The 24,181-nt window shown below is 52.5% G+C and overlaps 1 protein-coding gene across 1 annotated transcript in view; it reads right to left on the bottom strand.

Moving 5' to 3' along the window:
* The window catches only part of FSTL4 (follistatin like 4), a 296,460-nt gene extending 276,421 nt beyond the window's left edge, over window positions 1-20,039 (bottom strand). The window contains exons 1-2 of the mRNA XM_036424598.2: window positions 19,784-20,039; window positions 11,356-11,491 (exon numbers count right to left, since the gene is read on the bottom strand). Coding sequence (XP_036280491.1) covers window positions 11,356-11,481 — 126 coding nt within the window. The 5' untranslated portion in view covers window positions 11,482-11,491; window positions 19,784-20,039. The remainder of the gene's footprint in view (window positions 1-11,355; window positions 11,492-19,783) is intronic.
* Window positions 20,040-24,181: the final 4,142 nt, after the last annotated feature.

The raw sequence follows: 24,181 nt of genomic DNA, 5'->3' as shown, positions 1-24,181 counted from the left end.
GTGAGACATGTCATCCAGACTCCTAGCCCTGAGCTCCAGAGGGCGCCCTGCCCCCACACCCTCAGGTGCCCTCTGTCCCCACCACTCCCTAGCTCTTGTTTACGCATAGATAGACATCACTCAGACACCACGCTCCTAATGCAGCAAGACTCTGCACCTGGCTGGGAGCAGAGCGCAGCCCAGGGCGGGGGGAGCCCCCGTGCGTCCTGTCGTGCGTGGTGACTGGCCTAATTACCCCGCAAGTGCTGTGCTGCTCACTGACTCCACTGGGCGTCAGGCTCTCTAAGAAGAGGCATCTGGTAAAGGCATCAGGACTTGCCTCCCATGTTGCCCCTTTACTCTCCCCAAGAACGAGTCCAGCTAAACCTTGAAGCAGCTGCACAAAGGAACTCCCTGCAGCTACAGGATATGAGACTGTGGAGTCACAGGGCCACGTCCGAGCCCCAAAGCCGGCTCAGTTTTGGTGGGTGGGTGCGGGCATAGGCCCGGGTGTCAGGTGCCCAGGCACCAGGACGGTCGAGGTCTGACCTTGAGATGTGAGTTGGCGCCCAGAGGTCAGGCTAGCTTTATAATGGGTCCTCTGGGAAAACCCAGAGCGGGATAGACTCGGCCTCTGAGCTGCCCAGCTACAGATGGGCCGGGCTGGTGTGGGAGGATAACGAACGGTGAGACAGGAAGGGGAAGGTGGGCAGGCAAAGAAGAGCAAAGATTTAAGACCTCACAGGCAGGCTCCTCCCCTGACTCCAGCTCTCTAACAACCTCAGCGCACACTGCTCTGAGCGCGTTCTGAGAGGCCAGAGGCTGGTCCGCACTCTCAGCCGCCCCTCCACCCACATGAACTGCCCTCCCGCTCTCCAAGGCCTGCACCCACTCCCTCTGCTCAGAACGCCTACGTGTCACCTCACATATGCGGGCCTGTCCCCTACGGATGGGACCAGGGAAGATGCTTCTGCAGTCAAGTTCTCAAAGACTAGACCTCCTCTGAGCAGTCAGGGCCCTGGAGCAGGGGGCTTGAGTGATGGCAGGGGCAGGGCTACGGGGCTGATGTGACAGGGTGAGGTCCACAGGGTGGGGTGTACAGCTCTGAGGAAAAGCCAGTCTCCTCTGGAGGGAGACATGGAGGATGGGAAGAAGGAGAGGACAGCGGCTGCCTGATGCTCGAAGCCCTGGGCCCACCCGCAGCTGGCTGTCGGCTCCAGGAAATCCCTGGGCTCAGGGTACCCCTTCCTCATGGGCACATCGGGAGGCGAGTCTGCTCCTGGCCATCAGGGGTCCCAGCCGGCTCACTTTGCCAGCAGCCTGGACAACCAGCCCACCAGTCTCTTCTCCTTTTTCCTCCCACAAGATATGGTCCTATTCCAGCCTATGCCTACACTTCCATACTGTGCCCACCCAGCTCTCCCCCACCCTCTCCAAGGCCCTCCACCTCCCTGAGGGCCTCCCTGAGCCCCGCTTCCACCCAGTGTCCCTCTGCTCTAAACTCACGCCACCCACGGTTTGGCCCACACCGTACGTAGCCAAATGCGCTTTCTCCGGTGTTCACGGCTCACCGAGTGTGAGCACACCGCTGATCTCCTAAAGCTCTGCTTGCGCCTTTTCCAGCCTGCGGTTACACGATGAGATCCAGCCTGCGTGCAGGGACTTCCCGTGGATCAGCTCGTGACCAATGCTTCCTGCACCGCAGGGATGGCTGTTGTGAACGAGGTCAGGTTTACATTTTATTACGCATTTCCATGAAGCACAGAGGATTTTGTTCTAATCAGCATGGCCATAGAAGTGTTCCCATTCCTAAAAGTAACCAAACCCCTTGGGACAGCCAGTGGACAAGGACGGACACCTAGCCCAAGGAGGGTCTAAAAGCAAGAGCCTGGCCTGTGAGACAAGCATCCATCCTGCTGTGGGACAGGGAAGGGGGGAAAGAGGGGAGAACCCCCAGGCAGGCACGAGCAGCTTCCTCCTTCATTAGCCTATAAACAGACTGAATTTCTGTTAGGCTGAGGTTGAGAGCTTAATTGAATCACAATACACAGGTTAGAAAAGAGTAACAATCGACAGAGGTGTGTAAATTCCTTCTGCTAACTCAGATTCCTTCAGCAACAGAAGATTGCTCCATCTACCTCTCAGTCCTCCCCCCCCCCCCCATCCCCAGGTCCCGCTGGTCTTCAAGCCCCCAGAATGGAATCATAAATCCTCTTTCTTGTCAATGACTTGGCCCAGGGCCAAGCACAGTGCTGGGTGCTCAGTGGATACTGTTGATGACTGAGATTTAAGTCCATCAGACAGTCCTGTTGGCTCAGACAATCCAGGACCCAGAAACCCATGCTCAGTAGGTAAATGATGTCCTGAGAAGGTCTTTGATTTGGGACGTAAGGACATACCCCCGAGCTATGCGGCCAGGGGATGAACACCCAAACACGAGGCAGAAAACCCCCTTCTCCACAGCCAAATGCTGAAGTGGAAACAGCCGCGTGTGTAACAGCCAAACAGCAGAGCGGAGGGGAGGGGGAGAAGCCCTCCAGTGAGAGCACCGCCTGGCAGGCCTCTCCCACCTGACGTCGCCCAGGTGCCCACAGGAAGTCCACTTCCCCGAGCCGATGCACAAAATGTGGCATCAGCAGAAGCACAGAAGCCCGAGGTCGTTCCGACAGAGAAAGTTTCTGAGCACGCTTTCCGTGCAAGGCCAGAAGGGGAAGTAAATAGGAAGAGTTCTGCTTTCTTTATCCGGAGCGCGGGCTTTACAGGATAGGACAGCTTAGACACGCTTTCAATCCAATTGCCCTACGATGACTGTCGGGAGCAGCCCTCAGAAGCCTTACTCCTGGGTAACGACGTCTCCAAAGAGAACTCTGTCCCCATCGCCCTCGGCGCTTCCTCCCTTCGCTGGGACAGCTGGCGGCCACCCTCCCCGGAGCCACAGACTGTGTCTGCTGACGGAATATCCTGAGCACGAAAGTCTGCGTTTGTCTGACCTTACATTTCCTTCTCAGGTTCCCTGTTGGCGGGGTTCGGGTGTGCCTGCCTCGGTGATGCTGGGGTCACAGAAGGGACAGCTGGGGCCCCGTGGGCCCCAGGGACCACTCTAGGAAGGCACAGCCACTGAGTGGAGGACTCTGCTCCCGCCCGCACACACAACCGATAGGGCTCTCTCAGCTTCCTCTGACTCAGTAAGGACGGTGCAAAGATCTGAAACGGTGACAAGATCCCATTATAAGTAGAAACCAAAGACAGTCAGCTGACTCTCTCCTGGGATTTCTTTTGTAAGGAGTCCTAGAGACTCTAGTCACCTTGTCCAAATTCCCACATGATGCCAAAACGAATAATAAAAGGTCGCTGACTCATTCCCTCACCTGACAGATATAGGAACGTCCTACTTTGTACCAAGCTCTCCCGGACCCTGGGTGCCGGGGGAGCTCACACCGGGAGACTTACCTTTCCACCAGGGAGAGCGCCCTCCCACCCCCAGAGCTGCCTGCTAAACACGGAGTGGCAAGGGCCATGGCCCAGGGGGACACGCCAGGCCGTGGGGAGGGAGAGGGACACGCCAGGCCGAGGGGAGGGAGAGGGACACGCCAGGCCGTGGGGAGGGAGAGGGACACGCCAGGCCGTGGGGAGGGAGAGGGACACGCCAGGCCGTGGGGAGGGAGAGGGACACGCCAGGCCGTGGGGAGGGAGAGGGACACGCCAGGCCGTGGGGAGGGAGAGGGACACGCCAGGCCATGGGGAGGGAGAGGGACACGCCAGGCCGTGGGGAGGGAGAGGGACACGCCAGGCCATGGGGAGGGAGAGGGACACGCCAGGCTGTGGGGAGGGAGAGTACACAGAGGGGCTCTGAGATTACAGCTCCCACTGCCACAGTCTGAGCAGGTGCTCGGTGCCAGGAAGCACAGGTGCCATCTCAGTCCTCATGACAGCTCTGACAGCAGTGCCGTGATCATCTGCATTTTACTCATCGCTTACCTGAAGGTCACGGCCCTCAGCACACAGCTGGCAAGAAAAGGCACAGGTTAGAGCCTCTGACTCAAGGCCCCTGAGACAGAGGCAGGGCTGAGGCTTCTTAGGAGCCAGTGCAGACAGGCAGCCCCAGAAGGGAACACCAACTATGGGGTTTTAAAACAACAACAAATATTCTAGAGGAGAAAGCAGGAACATGGAACATACAGGGTTTGGTTAGGAGATGGGGGGGGGGGGTGGACAGACCCCAGAACTGCCTGCATTAGGCTGTCCTGGCCAGGAGCTGCCCATCCAGCCAGCCAAGCCGCCGGGAGCACCGAGGCCTCTCAGCCTGCGTGGGGCCAGGTGTGTTGTCAGAAAAGCAGGCCGGCTGCAGAGGCCCAGGCCCCGGAGAAGAGGTCCGGACAGGGAAGGGAGTGGCTCAGGTGCACAGACCTCCCTTGGGCCAGGCTAGACCGGAATGCAGAGCCTCAGCCACAATCCTGTGGTCTGGTCCTGCAATAAGCCGGGTTTTGATGGGCTGCCATGAGAGTTAGAAGGTTCCTCCAGGGCTTGGGGTCTCTGCTTGGATCTCCCCACCACCCCCCCCCCCGCCCCCCACCCTACCCCCGGGCCATCTTCCAAGTTTGGGAGCGGGTGAAAGGATGAACAGGCTTTCCTCTGACGGCAGAGAGAAAGCCAGCCCTATAACAGGCGGATCACTAGAACTTACACACACCCCGTGCCACTCCCAGCTCCACGGCCGTCTTCGGGCAGTAATACTCACTCACTGACTTCACTGCCATACCTCAGAGCTCTCCTCCATCTCCTCACCCCCACCCACCAGCCTGTCCGATCAGATCCTCAGGGACGGCGCCTCATAACGTGACTGTGCGGCACCTTCCCTTAGAGAGGAGGACGAAGCGCCAGGCAGACCGCTGGCTGCCCCTTCCCCCAGTCCCGCCGAGACTGCGCCCTTGTCTCTGCTCGTGGCGATCCACTCGTGGCAGGATTCTGGGACACCACTCCCTACTAAGCCCCGAAGTGCTGTCAGAACACATTTTAAAATTAAACTGAAATGAAGTTAATTTTGTTTTCTGAATGTCACTATAGTCCTTGAAATATCTGAGCACAGCATGGGGCTAGGAACTGTCTGTCTCCGGGGTCAGCTGGCGGGCAGCCCCATCAAGATGAAGTGTTAAAAGAGAATGCTCAAGTTTCACTTTTTTTTTTCTTTTTTAATTACTGACACTAATACAGATGTCCCTCATTTCCCCCTACATTGCCCCCCTCCACCCAGCTCCTGCCCTACCCCAGGCCTTCACTGCCCTGTAGTCTGTGTCCATGGGTTATGCATACCAGTGTATGTTTACATGTTCTTTGGATAACCTCTCCCCATGCAATCCCCCAAAAGCTGTTGGAGCCAGGACCCCATGAAGAAAGAGATGGGGATTTCCTTAATCCATGTCTTCCTGCTTCAAGGGAATGCCTGGAGCCAAAATGCAAATGTGTGTGGTCACCAATCAAGAGGGAGGGTAGGCTCAATGGACAGACAGCTTCTCAGCCACTGGGACACACGTCCTCCCCACAGCATGGCCTGGCCCCCACTGCAGCTCCCTCAGGGGCCGCCTGCTCCAGGACAAGGCCCACCGCACCCCACGCCCAGCGTGGCTGGAACCAGTGCCCTCCGCCTCCCAGGGGGTGGAGACAGGCAGGGCCAGGAGCTCAGAGCAGAAGCCACAGCAGTGAAGGCAGAAGGACGAAGGCCCTGGGAGGGAAGAAGGAGGCCTGCCTACATGAGGCCTGTGACATCCTGTCCGACACCAGCAAAAAGCATTTACTTCTCTCTACATGGGAAGCAGGAGAGATAGCCTATAGGTCATGGAGAATAAATCAGGCAGGGGATGGGGCCTGGCAGACCTGATGCTGCCGACTCCCCCAACATGGAAATCAGAGCCCCCTTCACAACCCCGGGCCTGCTGTCCTGATCACGGGGTGAGCAGTGTCCTCACGGGGCACAGCTTCTTCAGCAGCAAAGACCTGAATAGTTAGATGAGTAAATGCTAAGTAGAGAGGGGAAAAATAATAGTTCCCTGTGAACTCATCAATATTCATTTTCCCGGGGCATTGAACTTCTCAGAGCCAATTAAAACTCTGTCACCTATAATCTCAAAATACTATCGATAAAAGGGCAGTGCGGCCGCCCGTACAGAGCAAAAGGCTCCCCGGGAGAGGCGGGTGAGGAGAAATCCAGCCCAGAGGACAGAGACAGCCACTCCCTCCATCCAAGGACAGAGAGCAAGAGCTCCGAACAGAACACCAGCCAGGCAGCGGAGCTCCCCCAAACAGCCTGGGTGGGCCCGGGGGACAGAGACTGGGACAGGACATCGGAAAGAGTGCCATGGAGGTGGTGGTGGGCGGACCCTCCGGATTTAAATCACCTACAAACAAACCAAGGAGGAGCGCTGGGATCAGAGACTTAAGTATCTCTCTCCACCCGCGTGCTTGAAAATAGGTGAGAATGACTCCAGACCCAGGCAACTTAAATTCACCTTTCCCCTCACCTACCTGTCTCTGGCCCCCACGCCCGTCCCACGCCCGGTTATCTCCTGGCACCACTGCAGCGTGCACGCTGCTCTTTCCTTCCTGACAGCAGTCAGCACCGTCGTGTTGGCAGGAGCTGGCAAAGGCCAGGCTGAGTCACCAGCCGGATGCTCCTCCTTGGGTGTGTGTAGGGGGTGCGGGGGAGGACGCCTCTGAAACCTTTCTGCCCAGCTGCCCTGGGACTGGGAGTCGCGGCATCACGCGGAGCTCCTGAGAAATGAGAATGTCAGGCCCAGCCCCGATCTACTGCGTCAGCCTCTGCACTGACAGGCCCCCTGGCTGTTCACAAGCTCACAGAAGCTCCAAGGGTGCGGGGACAGGCCACAGCCCACGCCAAGTTGGGTGGGAACCAGCTCATCCAACAGCCCCATGAACTTGGAGCATGTGCCACCTTCTTTCACCTTGAAAATCATGGATTTGCCCACACACCTGCAGGTGCCAGGTCGTGCTCTCCCAATGTCACCTGAAGAGCTAAAACCCACACCCTCTGACAGCAGAGAGCCACGCTGAGTGTTCAAGCCCAGAGAAGAGGCTGCCCACACCCCACTTGCAGTAGACGTCCTGTTCCCTGTGAAGGGGTGCAGGCACCCGTAAAAAAAAAACAAAAAAACCCGGTGCCTCTTGCTGAGACACTTTGTCCCTCATTTTCTTTGAAAGCCCGTCAAATGCTAGGTTTGGCAACAGTGAGCGTTTAGGAAGTGTGATGTCAGGGACACACAGGAGAGATACATGCAGGCCTGTGCTGCAGGCGAAGCAGAGAAAACGCCCAGCATCCAGCCTGGACCTGTCTGTCCACCGGGAGGACCAAGCCCACAAAGCAAGGGGCAGAGTGAGCAGAGGTATCAATGGAAGGGCCAGGAGAGAGGAGGGGAGGGGGGAGCACAATACCGGAAAGGACTGGGAAGGATTGCCTTAGATTCAGTCACAATGACACTTTAAGAAAAACTTTTTTTTTTTTTTTTTAATTAATGCCCAGTCTTAGCAGCCCAAATCCTCCCGAAAGCCTACCCAACATAGGAGAAGCCGGAGCAGGTAAGGGCTCTGCAATGAGGAGCCATCCTCTCAGAGGCCGGGGTGCCTGTGAGCACAGTCTTGTGAAAAAGGGAAAAGGGCCAGTCAGCCAGGGAGAGTGGGGCTTTCCTAGGCTGGCCCTTGGGGTTAGGAAGCAAGGGAGTCACCCTTATTTCAGACATCACTGGACACAGTTCTTGCTCCAAGACTTCCCATGAGAATTTGCACAGATCAAAAACACGCGGTGTCTGACCTCCAAGCACATCTCTGGCCCGTAGGCACTGAGGCTTACAAAGCTAACGGTTTCCATAGGAGCCAACATGACTGTGTCCAGTTGTCTAGTTATCCAGTTATGCAGGACTAGAAAACAGGAGGAAGAGCAATTCTGAAGGAGTTCAGTAAGACACATGAAGGATGCATACGGCTGTGCAATGGCCACCATGCAATCCCAGAGCCCAGTGAGTAGGGGGGGGACACAGCATCCAGGGCCCAAAGTGGGGGGAGAGTTCCTGGTGCTGCCACCACATCACTTCTCATTTTCCTGGTTCCCCCCAAATATAAAATTCTACCAACAGTGATTGTCCTACTGTTTCTATATTAGCCAGAGCATAGTGGGAAGGGAAAAGTATAACTATTTCAGAACTTCAATAAGTGGTATCTCTCAGAATTATTTCTTCTGAATTCGGAATTGCATTAGTATTCTAGGCCATTCTGCCACTCAACCCTTTTTAAAGAGCAACTCCACCCAGCTGCATTTCTTTTTAATCTTTGTTTGTAAAATGGCAAACTCCTTGAAGCTACGTCAACTTCAGTCTTTGTTCGTAAAACAATTTAACAAAATTCGCATTTGCTGTAATTGCTTTAGAAATGTAGGAACACACATGGGCTGGTCATTTAATTCTTACTTACCCTTAGGTCACTCAACTAATTGGTACAATAACTTTAAAGGCAAATCAAATCTTACTAATGCTTCCCAAGTACTTTAAAAATCGTAAGCGAATGGATGTTTTGTAAATGACTACTCTCGGGAAGAAACACACACAGAAACATTTTACCATTTAGTTCCTGAAACTCTTTAGGTTTATTTGGTGAGTCTCAAGAAACTCTGTTGGTTTTTATTCTTCCAGAAAATAAGACTGTCTGAGGAAACTGCTAGAGGAGTTTCATGTGGTTTGGGCAGTGAGTTATGGATATGTTAATAGCTACAACTCAAAGAAGAAAAAAACTATCCAGAACCTATAACAGGGACTTGCTTGGATGCGGATAAGGTACAAGCCTGGCTTGGCTGGCAGGCTGCTGGGGAGACCATTGGTGTCTCCACTGGAAAGGAACCCGCTGTGCACTTAGTACCAGGTGGTCTAATAGGGATTTGGAAAGCACATGACTACTACCAAAATGTTGAAAAATATTGATTGGCTCAGAAGCACACTGAGCTTCTATTTTGCTCTTAAAATGATCAGACACTGTGAGGTAGAGAAAGATAAATGAGATAGGCTTCATCTATGGGAGGGGTGGGAGAAAAGGTAGCAAAGACTAGGAGTTCAGAGGAAAAGATCAGATGTAACCAAAAGTGGTCAAAGAAGGTTCTGGATAAAAGGTGAGCGCCAGAGCTGAGCCTCAGAAAAGGGGATGATTCCAGCATGTGGAAAGAAGGAACAGCCCCCTGAGCAAGAAGACCCTGGTGATAAGAGGGGTTAGGGGGGTGCGTGCATAAGGTGTGACCAAGGTCAGCAAACTCAGCAGTTACAAATGTCCTGTCTCTGTCTACACATGTACTGAGGCGGTCCTTTGTCCTGGGCCCTTCACATCATCAGCAGCTCATTTAACCATCGCTATAAGCAGACTCCATGAGTAGAAGTGACAACCCTTTGCAAAACTTCATCTACAGTGAAGAGCATTGGATCGATGCAGTTGCACCTGCAGGAAGAGTCTGCAGAGGCATCACTTCCTTTTCTGGAAGCAACAAGATTCCTGGAACTGGCACCCTGCCAGGTGGCTTGGTGGGCTGGAGCCTTTGTCCCATGCACCAAAAGGTTGTGGACTCGGTCCCTGGTTTCAGTACACACAGGAGGCATCTAATTGATGTCTCTCTCCCACATTGATGTCTCTCTTTCTCTTTCTTTGTCTCCCTCTCCCTTTCTCTCAAATCAATAAAAGCATCATATCCTCGGGTGAGGATTAGAAAAACAAATCCCTGGACCTGGAAGACCATGGCATCTCCTGGACTCTAGCCTAATGGGGGGAGAAGAAGAGCAAAACCACACCCCCAACCAGAAAAGCCTCCTTCCTCAGGACGAGCAGAGGCTGCTCTTTCTTGTTGGTGCACAGGGTATCAGCTAAGATAGAGAGACACTAAATTGATATTAACTTGTCCTCAATGTACCTTCATCCTAATCCCACCTTTATCGACGAGACCACTTTACATGAAAGAAGTGATGTGAAGCCGTGGGCCAGCGAGCCCCAACAGCAAGCAGTCTAAGTAAGCAACCTACGTGTTTGCCTGTTTACTTTGCTATTAAATATGCCACGGTACATTTGTAAGATTTAGATGATCGTTTCTCTCCCTGGATTCGAGAACAATGATTAAGCCATTCCAGGACACTGTGCTCCCCAGCAAGTCAGCCTCCAGACTCTCTCCAAAGAGCATTAAGTTGCATCCTACCTGGATGTAGATGGGAGAGATAGTCTTTCTGTTTAATCATCTGCTCACCGCAAAAGGAAGCCTCGCTAACTTCAGCGGGAAGAGTGTGCTGCAAATCACTTCTGAAGCTCCCTGAAGATTAAGGCCCCATAGGTTCGGGACAGCATTACAATTAAGTAATAATGAAAGAGAAATCGTATCATTTGATCAAATAAATGCATCAATCCAACCCTACACTGTGTCCCGTTGCTCGGCAGTGTTGACTTTTTGAGGTAATTTTTCTCTCATCCCACAGGACAGGAAATGCGCACAGAGGGAAACGGGGGGTTGGGGGAGGGTGTGCGTGGAGGATGGCAACGGAAGTGCAGGAGCCCTGAGCTGCTCTCAGAGGAGATGCAGTATTCGCTGCATCACAGGGAAAACCCCAAGGGGGTTTTGAAAGTCGTTTCTTAAAGCTCAGCACACACAAAACCTTTTCTGCAGAAAAGCTGGGTCCCCCAGGAGCCCCACATTCATGAGGCCTGCTACCTGAGCAGGGTGAGGTGTAGTTCATGAATCCTCTTCATTACTTAAGAGCAAGTTCACCAAGCAATTAGCAGTATATCAGACTCTCCGGGGAGGCGTCGGAGAACAAGTTTTCCGAGCACTTTAGAAGCATTTATACACACCTCGCGTGCCATTAATCACTCTCATCTGTTCATTAAGGCGGCCTCCCGGAGGACCTCCACCTGCCAGTTCTCTCTCGGCGTGCTCCTTTTTATCTGTGGACCCGAAAGGGAGTCCATTGCTCTTAGGATCTATTTTATAATTAAAAGGCTTCATTCACTCACAGGGGGTGTGCTCCACCCATGAGTCTGCATTTTCTGGGTTTTATTGAATATACCGAAGGCGGTTCTCTGGAGGTGTTCTTTGTGGAAGTCAAACCTTGCAGCTCCAGCTGGGTTTTGGAATGCATTTTCGGTGTTGGAGAGATTCACACCGTTACTTACAGCGTGATGTACGCCTTCTGTCCGTAGCAACACACGTTGCTTCTTCTGTCCACTACCTAGAAGGGGACCAGCTGAAATTCACACTGCAATCTAACCGATCTAAGGTACAAGTGAGGGGGTAGGTCAGATACCGAACAGCAACCAGTGTGCAATGTCAGGTCCGCTGCTAAGTGACCTTACCTTTGCCTGCGACTCCTCCGAGCCCCGGCTCAGGCCTCGGCCGGTTCCTGGGTCGGTCCATCCCAGCGCAGCCCGCAGGCTGGCCCCGAGCAGTGCCAGACGCAGCCAAACGTGTCCTGGTTTCATTTTGGTGAGTCTGTTGAGAAAACGGCAAGGGCTTAGAATTAAGTGTTACAAAGTGCAAGCAAGTCATGGGATAGTTAGCATTTGTACTCCACAATCAGATAAGCTTGAGTTAGATCCTAGCAACAGCTTTTCCGTTCTACTGTGGAGAAGTTATATGGCTTCTGAGCCTTGCTTTACTCCTCTTTAAAACAGAGTCAATAATATATACCTCAGAGGGCTGCTGTGAGGATGGAAGGAGTCAGTGTCAAGCGCACAGTAGGAGCTCTATCAATGCTAGCTGCTCTGTGGAAGGCCACCCGAAAGGCCACCTACCACTACGTCCATAAGAACAGGCCAGGTGACAAAGCTGGGCCCTTCGTGAGGCCACCATGCACCTGTGCCTCGTTGTCCTCAGAGAGCAGTTCGCTCTATAAATGCTGATGAGGAATCATGGTAAGCCCGGGGCAGCCCGTGTGCAGCCGATATCTCAGTCTACAAACTTCAAAATATAATTATAAGGTCCAATATTTTCATTTCAAGACCAATCATTTTTGCAGCAGAATCCAAGCAGCCCATGGGTAATGGGATTTCAATCACTGTTAAGGTTTTTCCTGAGGCTCCTGTGATAAATGGTCTAAAGTCCCAGAAGACAAGACATGGGCAATTCAAAGTAATCACAGAATTACCTGGTTGGAAAAAAAAACTAAGGATCAGCTACAATAAAGATCCCACTCCCTGCCATGTGCTGGGCATTGCACTAAAGGGGACCAGGACACAGACGAGTCCACTCACACAAGTAGCTGTCGTTTTTTTGGTTTTGTTGTTGTTGTTGTTTTTTGTTTTTTTTTAAGCGTTTCTACTATGAACATATTCGGACCTCAATTTCAGTATCCCTCAGACACAGAGCAAGATAGAACGCACGATGCAGTGTTTACAACTCTTACCCCGGGAGCTTTAGGGGTTATTGATTTCTGTGAGCACCAGACAATTTAGTGCCTAATTGCATGTGGTCCACACTGCATCTTGATCCTGGCTGGGAGATGAAGAGACACAGAGTGCCTTGGAGGCCAGCAGCCCCTGGGACCTGGCGTAGGGCTGGTCCGGCGAAGGCGCCCCAGTCAAAAAGGATTAGCTGCCTGAGGGACAGTACAGCCCGCTGGAGGCGTCCACCCCGGTCCACCCCCAAAGACAACAACTTTGGAGGACTCTGACCTCAAACAAGGGGCGTCAGAGGTGCCATATGGTCACCAGGGCTCCAACACACACACTCCTGCCACGTTCCAGGTTTCCTTTGGCGGCTTCCCGCACCCAGATAGAGCTGCCTCTCCAGATTGGCTGCACGTCCCCAGCCTGAGACAGAAATGCCCCCGGGAAGGAGAAGCAGGCTGAAACGTGTGGGCAGGTAACACGGCTCCATGAAAAGGCAAGGTTACAAGTTATGACTGTCTTGTAAGGGAAGGTGTCTTCTTAAATTAAAAAGAGTCCACGGGTTCCTACTCCTACATCTGTTCCTCCAGCTGCTCATCTTCCACATCTGTTGGCAAAGCTGGAGCTACGAGGGCAACCGTCCAGGTGTCAGGTAAGTGTAGCGTGAAGGTCACAGCCGCGCCCCCTTCGGCCCCGGCTCTGCACTCTGAGGGAGGCAGAGGTGAGTGGAAAGGTGTGGCTTTGGCTGCCACCCACTCCGCACACCCCATCCAGCACTCTAGCTGGGGCCCGGGGGTTCCTCCAGAGCTGGGGAGGAGGGAACATCACACTCGGGGGCGGGGGCGGGGGTGGGGGGGAATAGAAATTTCTTTTCCGAACTGCAACCAGTTTTTCTAAAACTAAACAGGACGACTCCCTATTGCCCATAAATTATTCTCTTCTGAACACAGAGCCATGTCCCAGACACTGCCGAAATCAGTTGCTGGATTTGGGGAATATTTTTTAAAAAACCAGCAACGTAACTCAAGCTAGAACTAGAAAGACATTGCTTCCCACTCTCTTTTATTCATCCTCCCCTACTTACCCACACTCAGCAATTGTGCTGCTGGGCTGAGCACACACAGGGAAGGTCTTTTCTCCCTCCTCATGCCTCCCAGCCCAAATAAATGGAAAAAAGCGAGGCCATCAAGACTTATTCTGGTTAATGTCCAGCTGTCAGTTCCAGGAGTTAGGAAATGTCCAAGCCACAAAATTTAGTTTTCAACTTGCCTGGTAATCCAAGACCAGTTATGTTGGATGTTTTATTATTAATGGGTGGCATCAAAATAAAATCCACTCATTTTAATTGCTATTTTGGCAAGCCGCAAATCACTTCCCTTAGGAGTATGCAGCCTGACCTCTGGCTTTGAGCCAGCTGTTCTGTGTTTTGGGAAGCTGGAGCTCAGCCCTGTCACACCTGGGCTTGTCCCTGGATTCATCTGGTTTGTATGGAGGTCCTGGGAGATTTTATTTGAATACAGGAGAACACGGGAGCCAGGCCAACTCCTGAAACATTCCGAGGCAGCTTCTTTGTAAAGCTGAGCTCAGGTCCACTACCACTAGATCAACCTTCATTTGCATGGTAGGTGTGTCATTCTGTTCTCTGGGTGAGTGACAATTCATTACATTTATAGCAGCAACAGCCTAAAAATTTACAACTCAAGCTTTATGACAGTTCAGTTCATAAAAAAAGAATTAATATTGGGTGTAAGTCAATTTTGATGATCTGTCTAATAACCAAGTATTACTATTTAGTTCACACGTATATAGCAACTAGAGGCCCAGTGCACGAAATTTGTGCACTCGAGGTGGGGGGTCTCTCAGCCCAGCCTGTGCCCTCTCGAAGCCCTTGGGGATGTCTGACTGACAGCTTAGGCCTACACTGTCAGTCAGACAGCCTTAGCATTTATAAACCCAAATTGCCTTGGAGGTGGGAGAGGCTCCCACCACTGCCGCTGAGCTCACCAGCTGTGAGCCCAGCTTCTGGCTGAGCAGTGCTTCCCCTGTGGGAGCACACTGACCATGATGGGGCAGCTCCTGCATTGAGTGTCTGCCCCCTGGTGGTCAGTGCATGTCATAGCAACTGGTCATTCTGCTGTAGGATCGAAATCAGTTCTCTGACATGTCCCAAGGGATCCCATATTGCAAGAGAGTGCAGACCACTCTAAGGGACCTGACCAGTGCACAATCAAAGCCAGGGAGAGATGCAGAAGGTTGGTCAGTTGGGGAGGGACTGTGGGAGGGCTCCAGGGCATGTCTGTCTGATCGTGCTCAATCCTGATCATCCAGACCCAGCAGCAAGCTAACCTACTGGTTGGAGCATCTGCCTCCTGGTGGTCAGTACACATCATAGCGACTGGTCAGCCAATCAACTGTCTGCCCCCTAGTGGTCAGTGTACATCATAGTGAGCTGTTGAGCATATCATTAGCATATTATGCTTTGATTGGTTGCACAGCCCAACCGATGACCAGACACTTAGCATATTAGGCTTTTGTTATATAGGATTACTATATCTCAGGCACTGTCCTAAATGCTTTACATGCATAGCCCTCTTTTCTATCCTGTGAGGAGGGCAATAAGTATCCCCTAGGCAGATGACAGGGTAGGCAGGTCCCAGAAAGGTGAGTCCCCTGCTATGGCCATGTGGCAAATAAGTGATAGAAATGGGACTTCGAGCCAGGCAGCTGGGCTCGATATCTATGCTCTTAACCCCCATCCTCTGCTGCCACTCAATACTTAGCAATATTTTATTTTGACAAACTGCTGTTTTTCACATGATGTGAAAAGGGACCTTGAGCCCCAACCCTCCCTTTCCTCAAAAGGCTGCCAAGAGCTGCTCTCCTCCAGCTTTCAGGGGTCCAACCAAGACCAGAGGAGCAGGGCGAGGGAAAGCCATCCTGCTCCCCTCCCAGACCCCACCCCCCAGAGGGGACCACTCGGCTGGCTCTCAGCTCCCACTGCTGTCATTACTGACCAAGAAGAAACCACATGATGATGCACCGACTGCCAGGCACCAAGGATGCCCCTCAGTTCGTGGGCACACCAGCATGGCGAAGACAGTCACTCTGGGGGAGGTGACCTGTTGACACATTACTCCTCACATGCAGGTAGCCCTACTGGCCTTCAGACAGAAGGGAATAAAAGAATCTCCCGGTTCCAGACATGGGAAGGTACCATCAATAAGGTCGCAAACCCTCTTTGTGCAACCTAGAGTTCCTCCTGAGATCAATTCGGGTTTATAAACGCCATTCCGTCCATGCTAGAGTGCTGGGATTATTAAAAACCTACCCAAGATCATCCTCAGGAAAGAGCAGGCACCACCTTTTCAAACAACTCACAAAACACAATCCCTGATATTTAAGACATCACGTTTCCAAGGGAAGTCATTCATTGCATCCTCCAAGGTTTCCCTCCTGTGCCTCCCTTTCCCCCCACTCAGGGGAGCCAGGGGCCAGCTGTCTGCTGTGCAGACAGAGCACCAGAGCCCAGGGAGCTGAGGAACTCACGCCCGTGTGACGCCACGCCAGACCAAGACCAAAACCCAGGTCTCCGTAAATGCTTTCTTACCTCGTCACAAACTCACATATGGAATATGTTTGCCTTCTGTTTGGATTGGCTGATTTTGCTATTTTTTAGTGCATCTACCACTAGGGCTTCTGCCTGATCCTTGTAAAAAAAAAAAACAAAAAAAAAAAAAACCACGAGATTTTCTGGTTTCATAATATAATGTTATGCTGGTTCTCTTGTTTATTTGTATATAAAATTATGGGGCACTACAAAGTTGTACATTGTAACATTGTAAATTTTGACTGGCTTTGTGGAGAAAGTTGAAAAATACGACACAGTAGGGAGCCATTGGTGTGAGGATGTCAATTCCAAATCCGCCCCACCAGAGAACACAGGGCAGAATGTAAGCTGTCTTTATAGTCCAGGGTCAGAGGCCAGAGAGGAAGAAGCACCAGCGTTAAACTGGCAGGTTTAATACAAACTTCTTTTCTCCGGTGGGAAGCAGCCCTGATTGAGAAAAGGGGAAATTCTGGCCATCAAAGCTTTTCAGGAGACTGTTCGTGATCTCTCTCTCTCTCTCTCTCTCTCTCTCTCTCTCTCTCTCTCTCTCTCTCTCTCTCTCTCTCTCTCTCTCTCTCTCTCTCTCTCTCTCTCTCTCTCTCTCTCTCTCTCTCTCTCTCTCACCAAATACAGTAACATTACCAAAGCAGACATATAGATTAGCCACATGGAAATGGCTTCTCTTTGTAACGACAGGACCAAAAATTGTGACCATAGTTTGGCAGAACCAAGCGACACCACCCCACCTTGAAGAGCGCTGGTAAGGTCTGTGACCCTGAGGCGCAGGCGCGTCCAACCTTTCCCACTGAAAATCTGTATGTTCCAGCCAGTTACTGAGGTGCATTGCGTTTTATATCTGAGATGTTGGCAATCAGCAAACAGACACCCACTGGGGACCACCAAACCCTGCAGTCCTCTTCTGCATGTCTGCCCAGTGTAAAAGGGAAATAAAATCCACTCAAACCCCAGCCTAAAACCAGGAGGCTATGTTTTAATTTCTGTTGGAAGGTTTAGGACCCTGGTTTTAACTTGTGAGTGTTTTAGGAAAAAAGAAAGTCCCTGAAATACCAACCCAGGAAATTAAGTATGGAAATATGTCAAGCTAACCGTGCCACAAACCATAATTAACTTATGTTGTACTTTCTATTAATTCCTACTCTGTATCTTTGGTTGATTTGTCCCAACAATTAATAAATTAGATGCCTAAATTAGTCTGTACACAATGTATATGCTAATCTATAGCATTCTTTTTTACTATTAAGCTTCTCACACACACACACACACACCCATACACACACACACAACTTCCAGTAACCCTCATCCTTCCAACATTCAGATTATACCTCTTAAAGTACATCTTCTTTCAACTGTAATTCTGTTTTATTTGACGTTCCATGCCTTGTGTTGTGCATTGAGAGAGAAAATGTAAGGGAAGACATGTTCTTGAAATAACTACCTAATTTTCATTAAGTTAGCAAGCATACAATTGACCACAAATAAGCAACACCAGGAGGTTGAGTCTGAAGAGAAATGTCCAAAAGTGCAAAGTAAGAATTAAGGTACATTTTTAGGAAATCTTGACTATTCAATTCCAGGTTCTGGAATATAGTGTTAAGTCCAACAAAAGAATGCAACATGAAGATTACTTTTTAAAAAATGCTGCAGCCTTTAGTAGACAGAAAAGAATCCTGAGTAAGACTGATTATCAAGGTAAGAACATCCAGCCTACCCCTCTCTCACCCACCCCCAGGTACAACCAAAGGGACAGAGGTTCTCCCGCTGGCCAGAACGAGCTGCCCCTCTCTGGAGCAATAAGAGCCTTCCTGGGATTAATGAAAACTGGGGGTGGTCATAAAATTCAAAGAGAGCAGAAGCCACTGGGACAACTTTTTAATGGGCAATTTTAATAGATCACATCAATGACTATTTCGGTCTGTCTTCGGGGTGGAGGGCTGTCTTTTCCCCTGGGCTGGGAAGAAAATGAAGATTCCACTGAGTGTGTCTAAACAAAAATGGTCTAGAGATGCTGCAGTGTCTGCTTACGAAACTCAGACGAGAAGCAGACATCATGGGCCCTGTGGCATTGGTTCAGGTCTCCCGTTTGAGCTCCTGCATGAGGGCTGCTGCGGCTCTCGCGTCCTATAAGCCACACCACGTATTCCCTTGACCATCTGCTTCCTAGGTGAGCCCTCCACCCGGCCACTGCCCAGAGCCGGAGCTGGTTTCGGGCCACTCCGGGATTATGAGGACACTGTGAAAAGTCAGCTTTGGCTTTCCCTCAAGCCTGATGGTAGAAAAATAGGGACTTTTGAGAAAAGTCAGAATTTCTCTCACAGATTGTAACATAAGCCCATTTCTGGGGCACTAATCAGTAGTTGCCATGCCACCTCCTCTTGGAATTCTATTTCTCTTTGACACACAATGTGGATGGATGCTTGTATCTGGGGGGCCCGTCTAGTACGGCTCCTGGAGCACACACAGCCTTGCAACAAACAGACCACGGTTTCAGACCCGAGCTCCTGGCTCTCCTTTCACTCGCCAGAAACCTCGGCGGAAGCGACACCTAGAGGGGAGAGGCGGAGAGGCTGCGGAAGCGCTATTCATCAATGCGGGGACAGTGATCAGGAGTCAGCGAGCCTGGACAGCTCCTGGGGACCAGCTCTCCCGGCGAGGACACAGGCCAGGCGGGACTCCATCCGCCGGCCCCAGGCACTTCCCGCGGGCGGACACGCCGCACGGGCGCTCGCCGCGTGCCGGGCACGGAGAGAAACCCCACTGCTTGCAGCGGCTCTCTGCCCTTTCCAGGGCGGAAGGTGCAGAAGTCCTCAGGTGGCAGGCCCTGTGCTAGCTGAAGGGGGTCGCAAAGGCTCGCGCGGCTCCCACCCCAAACTCGAGAGGCGACCGACACGCGCCCAAAGAGGGGCGTTCTGCCTGGCGGAGCCTAGTCCCCCCGAAACTTGGACCGGGCTTCCTTCGCTAGCGCAGAGAGAGGCGGAGGTCACCCACAGCGCGAGGTCCCTGAGGACCAAGCTCCCCTGCCTGGGCGCCCCCGAAACAAAATGCTCCCTAGTGACTCCCCAGATCGGGACACTGCTGCGCGCTCGGACCTGCGACCAGCCCCGCAGAACGGGCGCTGCAGGCTGCCCAGGGCCGCCGCCTCCGGTCCCGGTCCGTCCGCCCCGGCCTCCCGCGCCGGCCCCGCGCTCAGTCCAGATGCGGGGAGCTCGGAGCTCGGGGAGTGAGAGCCCGGCGAGTTGAGCGGGCCCTTGAGCTGCATGCAGCGAGGAGACGCAAGTTTCCCCGCAAAGCTGGAGGGAGGGTGGGGGAGTGAGCACGGGGCCAAGGGCATGGGTCCGAGCCCAAGGGCCGCCGCTCGCCTGGCTCGCCGAGGCCGCTAGGGGTCCTGAGCCCCAGAGCGGCGCCTGCAGGGTCTCGGGCCCGCGCGGGCGGCGGGCTCGGCCCCCACTGTTCTGCGCCCCCAGATCACTCCGGTCCTCCCAGCAGACGAGGGCCCCAAGTCCCGGCGCCACAGCCTTTTTACCCCGAGTCCTGCCCCCCACCCCCGCCGGGGTAGCCCAGCCAAGCCCGAGTCCCGTGCTCCCGTGCCCGCCGCCCGCCAGGCGGGCAAACTTGGCTCTCCGGCACCACCGGCCGGAGGACCAGCAAGCGCCCGCTCCGGGCCCTGCAGGAAGAAGACGCAGACCCGCGGGCGCAGGGACCCCGACGGACGGGGTGCCTCCCGGCGCTGCTGGCGGCGGCTGGTCGCCCTCCCCGCTCGCTCCCGCGTACCTGAAGCGGCCGGGGCCGAAGGAAGGACCAGGCAGGTGGCCGGACTCCAGCTCCCGGGAGCGCCCCGCGGCGGCGGCGACGGCAGCGGCAGCGGCGCCCCGGCTCCGCGCTCGGCCGGTCTCGGTGGATGTTGGCGGGTCCCGGGCGCTCCGGAGGTTGTGGCGGCTCCAGCTCCCCGAGCCTCCGCTGCCCGCTGCTGTGCCGCCGCCGCCGCCGAGGCTGCCCTATTTCTGCCGCCGGGACCGGAGCCCGTGACGTCACCCGGCCCCGCCCACCAATCGCGGCCACCTGTGCGCGCAGCCCCCCGCCCGCCGCTCCGGGCCGCGGGGCCCAGCAGGTGCGCAGGGCTGGGGACTCGGGCGCTCCAGGGCGACCCCTGCGCCCGCCGTGGGACCGAGTAGCTCCGGCCCCTGGCTCGCGGGAGCCTGGCAGGTGGCAACCCCCCTGACCTGCCAAAACACCCCCCTCCCCTCTCTCTTCTTCCGGCTCCTTCTGGGACTGGATTCTCCAAGGCCGCGCGCTCCAGAAGCACAACTAACTGGCCATGCAGCTTGTAGAGCCCGGGCAGTCCCAGACCCGGAGCTGTCCCCAAAGGCAAAGGCAAACGACACTCCCCGTGGCTGAGAGCCAACGACCTGCGAAAAGGCAGTGTGTATTACTTTTCTCTCTTCTGAATCTGCCCTCTCCCAACTGCAGAATCTTACAAAGTCTTGGGCATAAATAGAGGGGCAGTCCCGGGTGATGACATTTGCTTAGCTTGGCCAAGCTGAGACCAGAGGTTTTTGCAGCTGGAGCCCCATCCTCAAGCCTGGGGCTCCAAGACCTTTCTGGATCCCTCTTCAACATCCACAACTTTTTTTTTTTTTTTCTAAACCAATCTTTATTAATATTTAAGCGTTTTTTCTACTGCAACCAAGCAGTCACTTTTCTTCCGTTAACTGGTCTAGAGATTGATCTTGAAGCAGAAATGAACTGGAAAGATCTTTGTAACAACTAGGACCGCCCCCCAAAGTGGCCATACTGTAGTCCCACTCTGGCCCCAGCCCAGGCCAGGCTGGTGGTGATGGATGGGCAGGGGCCTCTCCGGGGGCCGTGCCCTGTGACATCAATGCCAGCTCCTGGCCTGGAGTAGGGGGAGGGGGGCTTTTCTGAGGATAAATTTAGTCAAGTCTCAGCAGGAGGGGAAGGCCACCAGGCTGATGTGGAGGGAGAGGCATTACATTCCTTCTTTCCTTCCACAGATACTGATGGAGCCCTCCCATGGACCAGGCACTGTGCCAGCTGCTGAAGAGAACGCACTGGATGGGCCGCATGGCCTCTGCCCTCACACAGGCTTTGGTTTGGGATCCAGCCCTCCCTCCACCACTGCTCAGCTGGTAACCCCGAGTCACTCATATGCCTGCTAGAGGCATCAGTTTCCCCATCTGTAAAATGGGAAGCTGGATGAGACCTGGGTGGCTTCCGGGTTTGCTATGATTTTCCACATGGACATCATGATTTAGTCTCAGAAGAGTAAAGCCTCCTCCCTCCCAGTGTCCCTCGGGCCTTGGAAGGCATGATGCTCTCTCAGATTTTACTTTGCCAAGGCTACCCATGACTGACCTTCAAGGCTTGAGGTCAGATTCTCTACAGCTGGATCAAGAAAGGGATGGCACTTTCTATCTTGCGAAAAATAGAAGAAAGACTAAAAGGCATAAAAGGAAGTGGGGCGATTTGGAAACACGCTGTATCTCCCTTTGAAATGTAATTCTAAGTCCTGGTCAAGATGGTGCCCCACAGCTCAGCGGCTGAGTTCATCTTCCCTCCCACACTGTTAGTTATTTGGGAAACCAGATCTCTGTTCTCAGCTCTGAACACAGCGTCCCTGGTACAGCCTCATGGCCCTATTACATAACCCAGGCAGGCCTCGGGAGGGTGTTTTTAATAACTCAGGGTCATACGTACCGGTAAGTCAGGGTCTGCAGATTGACCAAGATCAGAAATAGCCCTGTTAACTGCAGGGAACAGGGACTGGACTTCCACAAACTGCCTCTACTTCCCAAAGAAGAGAGAGAATGTAGCTGCTACAAACCAGATGTGCAGGATACCCCTGGAGATGATGCTGACATCGGAGTGAGCTACTGTGCATAAAAGAAGGGTGGAATTAAAAGTCACCTTGGAGTAAAAAAAAAAGGTGAAGTGTGAATGATGAAATCAGACAAGCCTTCGGGGAAATGGCATCAGTGCCAGCACACCTTTGCGCCTCTTTGTATTGCTCTAAATGGGCTGGATCTCACACAGTAATTTTCAGAATTTGCTTGAAACCCTGCTTCAAAACTTGAAAGAATACTGATAGTCTCAGTAGCCAACTAGGATGCTTAAAAATAATAAAAATTAAAAAAAGGTTAAGTTTCAACTTCAAACAATTCACTAAGTTTGGAATGGGAAAAATAAAAGGAAACACAAGTTCAGATGACTAACCCCAACCCCACTCTACGTCATCGGCGAGAGATCTAGCCAGGCAGACTCTGAGACACACAAAAGGAAGTTATCAATGTATATATATATGAGACCAGGTTTAAAAATCATATATATATTAGAGGCCCGATGTACAAAATTCGTGCAAGCGTAAGCCTTCCTTCCTTTGGCTGCCAGCACCAGCTTCCCTCTGGCACCCGGGACCCAGGCTGGCTTCCCTCATCTACCTGCAGGCACACGGGACAGCCCAGCTTCATCCGGAAGGGTGTTCAGAAGGATGTCTGGTCTAATTAGCATATTACCCTTTATAAATAAATATATATATATATATATATATTACTTTACTGGTTTTTAAACTTTTAAAACTTGAATTCTAACACAAACACAACCATATGATCAAAGCTGCTGCCAAGTAGCGTGTCTTCAGATTGAAGCAGAGGTGACATGCAGCCAGCCGTGGGATCAGAGGAGCGTAGTACACCTTCTCCAGATTCAACCGGAAGTTTCCTGTCACTAGCTATGAGTCAGGCCCACGCGGGGCTGCCCAGATGGCGCCCAGAAGTATCGATACCCACTGGAAGCCGAGCCAAGAGGTGATGGACGAAGATCAGAAAAGGCAGGAAACTGTCTTCCTTGTCTTGCATAATTTAGTATTCTGCTACCTGTCCAAAAAATGTCTGAGCAAATCATCAGACCAAACGGTGAAGCTGACTGAAGAAGCAGGCTGTGTCAGGAGAGCCCTGGGCGGGAGGTGCCCGCCTTGGCTTCCTCTTCGGCCTCTGCCCCTCTCTGGTCCGGTGAGCCGCACCCTCTCTGGCCCTCGTTTCCTCATCCCTGAGTGGGGGCTGGGGGTGGGTGGAGTGCGAGGCAGTCATACTAAATGAACTTCTATGGCCATTTTCAATTACACAAGTCTATGCCTTTATTCTGCTGGTATCTACAAAAGTTAGGGCTTCTTCAATCAAAAAAGAGCTATGAAGGTAAAGGTTTTCCCTTTTCCCTTAAGTCTAATATAAATGCTGACTTCTTACAGGATGGTTCATTTAGCCAAATAGAAATTAAGTGAATATAGGCAGCTAATGCAAAATCCTCAACCTAAAATCACACCCAGAAACAGTTTTTTAACTGATTTACAAGAAAAGTAGCCAGCATGAAGATCAGTAAGGTATGGATTCAATAGGTAAGTGAAATTTGGGAAACTTTTCAAGGCAATGAAGAAGTGATGCGGAGTGAGAATTTTAATTAAAAAGCTGGGACAAAGAGGTGATGCAGCGGTGGACGGGGGATTATGAATGGTGAAAGTGCAGGGAGATGAACAATAAGACCCTTCAGCATGGTGTTGTTTCCAGAGACAGAAGTCCCACCCAACTCCCAGGGGCTGGATGGTGGTACCAGGGTCCTAAGGAAGGCCCTGAAAGCAGGAGGAAGTGCAGTTTGACTGCTCTCAGAACCCCACGTACACAGAAAGAATTTGGGACAAAAAGGCCAGGCCTCCAAACCACAAAGCACCACATCCTGGTCTAAGCCATGAAGCTCCCATTCCCCTTTTAGGAACTGGCTAAGGGGAGAAGAGGGGGCCCGGTCTGGCCAAGGAGAGGTGAGAGACAATCTGCCTGGGGATTAAAGCGATGCTTGAGAAGAGATGGTGTCTCTTTTCCCTCCTGATAGTCTCATTCATTACAAGGGACACCGAGACCTACAGTCACCACCTTGTTACCCTGAGAGCAGCCACGCTGGCGGATGGAAGGTGGCAGAGCAGGGAGCTGGAGAGAAGCTGGCACCTTAATGGCCTGCTGAGATGAGCCGCTGGAATAACCACGCTGAGGCTGCCCGACCTCGGCATTCCTATTTTCCTCATGGCTTACATCAATTGAGTTGAGATTTTCTGTGATTTGAAGTAGAAAACACACCAAATGAGAAAGAAGCTAAAATATAAATAAG

This window comes from Pipistrellus kuhlii, unplaced genomic scaffold (genome assembly GCF_014108245.1).
Source record: "Pipistrellus kuhlii isolate mPipKuh1 unplaced genomic scaffold, mPipKuh1.p scaffold_m20_p_8, whole genome shotgun sequence".
Classification (NCBI taxonomy): domain Eukaryota; kingdom Metazoa; phylum Chordata; class Mammalia; order Chiroptera; family Vespertilionidae; genus Pipistrellus; species Pipistrellus kuhlii.
Note: the sequence above shows the minus strand (reverse complement) of the source record. Positions and strands in the feature narration are given on the sequence as shown.